This window comes from Meleagris gallopavo, unplaced genomic scaffold (assembly GCF_000146605.3).
Source record: "Meleagris gallopavo isolate NT-WF06-2002-E0010 breed Aviagen turkey brand Nicholas breeding stock unplaced genomic scaffold, Turkey_5.1 ChrUn_random_7180001957369, whole genome shotgun sequence".
Classification (NCBI taxonomy): domain Eukaryota; kingdom Metazoa; phylum Chordata; class Aves; order Galliformes; family Phasianidae; genus Meleagris; species Meleagris gallopavo.
The window spans coordinates 36,751-39,492 of record NW_011217633.1 but is presented as its reverse complement, the minus strand read 5'-3'; the positions used below and the strand labels follow the sequence as shown (position 1 = coordinate 39,492).

General features: G+C 56.7%; 1 protein-coding gene across 1 annotated transcript in view; it reads right to left on the bottom strand.

Annotated features, from left to right (window-relative positions):
- Positions 1 to 315: 315 nt before the first annotated feature.
- DNAJB1 (DnaJ heat shock protein family (Hsp40) member B1) overlaps positions 316 to 2,742 on the bottom strand; it is a 3,746-nt gene continuing 1,319 nt past the window's right edge. Inside the window, 3 exon segments of the mRNA XM_010728309.3 lie at positions 316 to 2,106; positions 2,203 to 2,554; positions 2,556 to 2,742. The exon segment at positions 2,556 to 2,742 is cut by the window's right edge and continues 37 nt beyond it. Coding sequence (XP_010726611.1) covers positions 1,876 to 2,106; positions 2,203 to 2,554; positions 2,556 to 2,742 — 770 coding nt within the window. The 3' untranslated portion in view covers positions 316 to 1,875.

Below are 2,742 nucleotides of genomic sequence, written 5' to 3'. Positions count from 1 at the left end.
CAGCTGAGATTGTAGTTAAAACCATTTCTCCAATTTAAGGATAAAACGGAGCAAACGGGAGGGGAGGTGATAGGTGGAAATGGGGGAAGGAGGGGTAAAAGGGAGGGGGTAAATTCGGGAACAAGAGGGGTGGTGGAGCTGAAGGGGGATAAAGGGCAGGAAGCCACAGGGGAGAAGGGGACACCAGAAGAGCAGAGTGGAGAAGGAAAAGCAAACTGTCCCCCCCAGCAGCATTTTACTGAGATCCCAGGACTTGAAGCTTTATTCTCCCCCCTCCCCGGCCCACCCCAAACAAAAAAAAACCACACAGCCAGGCCTGCTTCAGCCACTTTTTACTAATTACACAGAACTATACAGCATTTTATACAAAAAAAAAAATAATATATCTGTACAGTGTGCACGCTCCTGTTCCAGGAACAGACCTTTTTCTGGTTGTTTTTATCCCAAAGGATAAGAAGGGAACACCCGGAGCACCCCGGGGTGGGGGGAAAGGACACCCCTTTCCCACCCTCATGGTGCCACCCCATGGGAAGGGGACAGGAGCCCCCAGGATGGTGTGGGGACAGCTCAGGGTGGGGAAGATGCATTGGGTCCTCCACAACCACAGAGATGTCAGTGAGAACAGACTGTTTCACCCACGGACGGTGGCAGGGGTCCACGCTGTGGTCCCAACAGATGGAGATGGCATTGAGGAGGTGACACAGTGGTCCCTGCCACCTGAAAATGGTTGTGGAGATCAAACGGTGGTCCCCAACACACAAGAGGTGGTGATCAGGAGGTGACACAGTGGTCTTTGTCACCTGTAGGCAGCTGGAGGTCACACTGTGGTCCCAACAGAGATGGTTATCAGGAGGTGACACGGTGCTCCCTGTCACCTGTAGGCAGTAGTGGAGGTCATACTGTGGTCCCAAAGGATGGAGATGGCACTGAGGTGACGTGGTGGTTTCTGTCGCCCATCAATGGTTGTGGAGATCAGACTGTGGTCCCCAGCACACAGAGATGGTCACCAGGTGACATGGTGGCCCCTGTCATCTGTAGATGCTTACGGAGATCAGACTGTAGTCCCCAAACATGGAGATGGCATTGAGGTGACACAGCAGGCTCTGTCACCCATAAGCAGTTGTGCAGGTCACACTGTGGTCCCAACAGATGGAGATGGCATTGAGGAGGTGACAAGGTGGTTTCTGCAGGTGAGTTGTGGGGCTCTCACTGTGGTCCCAACACACAGAGGTGCTCAGGAGGTGACGCAGCGGTCTCTGTCACCCACAGGCAGCTGTGGCAGTCACACTGCAGTCCCCAGGAGGCAGAGATGGTGGGGACGCTGCAGTCCCTGCCCCCCATGGACAGCTGGGAGGTCCCCATGGGTACAGATGGTGCTGAGGACACACTGCGCTTTTTGTCACCCCCAGACAGCAGTAATGAGGTCACAGCCCCATCCCTGTCACCCTCACACAGGGTCAGGGATGTCACGCTTTGGTCCCAGCACACAGAGATGGCAGTAAAGCAGGGGGGGGGGAGGTGGGGTCACGCTTTGGTCCTCAGCAGATGGAGGTGGTGGAGAGAAGGTGACAGTGTGACCTTTGTCACCCACAGATGGTCACAGGAGGGCACAGCGCCGTCCCCTCCCCGGAGAGATGATGGAAGGTGACACTGCACTCCCCAGCACCGCAAGCAGCAGTGAAAAGGTGACAAATCAGTGCCCAATGCGTGGGAGACCCCATGGGAGCATTTTTTGGGGAGCCCCACCCAGTTGGATGAGACCATCCCAAGCCTCTCTCCACCACGTGCCCCAAAGCATCAGCCTGGTCCCCCAGCCCACAAAAAAAGGAAGAGAATCTCAAAACCAAACGTCCCCAAAAGTCCACCCCAAAGCCGCTAGACGGGCAGGATCTGCTCCAGGATGGTTTTGGAGGAGGGAGGGATCCTGTCAGGGAATTTGACCTCGAACTCAATGATGAGGTCTCCTCGTTGCTCGGGGCTTTTGGGGTACGGGAGCCCCTCGCCGGGGATGCGCCGTTTGACACCGGGTTTCAGCACGTCCTTAAAAACCATGGGGATGGTGCGGCCGTCCAGCGTCGGGGTGTTCACTGTGCAGCCACACAGCGCCTGGATATGGAGCACAGAGAGCGGGTCAGCACGCAGAAACCCCCAACCCCCCCCAGAACATCACAAACTCTCCCCCCTTCCCCCCCCAGCACTCACCTCCCGCAGGCTGATCTTGGCCGGGTAGATGATATCAGAGCCCTCACGGCGAAAAATGCTGTGGGGTTTATCTTTGACAACAAAAACGATGTCGGCGGGGATGTTGTTGGGGGTTTGATCCCCTTCTTTGGGAAAGGTGATTTTGGTGCCCTCCTTCCAGCCCCGCTTCACCTCGATGCTCAGGATTTTGTCCTCGTTGCGCACCGTCTTCCCGTCGGGATTCAGACGTTTGTGAGAGATCTTCATCTTCTTGGTGCAGCCCGTGTAGATCTCCTCCAGAGAAACCCTCAGGTCGTACAGCACTGGGGGGTCCTGCTTACGGCACACGCCGTCCTGCCCCCCCCGGCGCGGGGAAACTGATGTTCCCAAACCCCCCCATGTGAAAGGTGGTGAAAGCATCGTCGATGTCCATCTCCTCGTCGCCGTTGCGCTGCACAAAGAACGTATCGAAGGGGTTTCGGCCGTCGAAGAACTCGGCGAACATGGCGTGGGGGTCCCCGCGGAACGTGTAGGTGAAGGTGGGGCCATTGGACCCCCCCG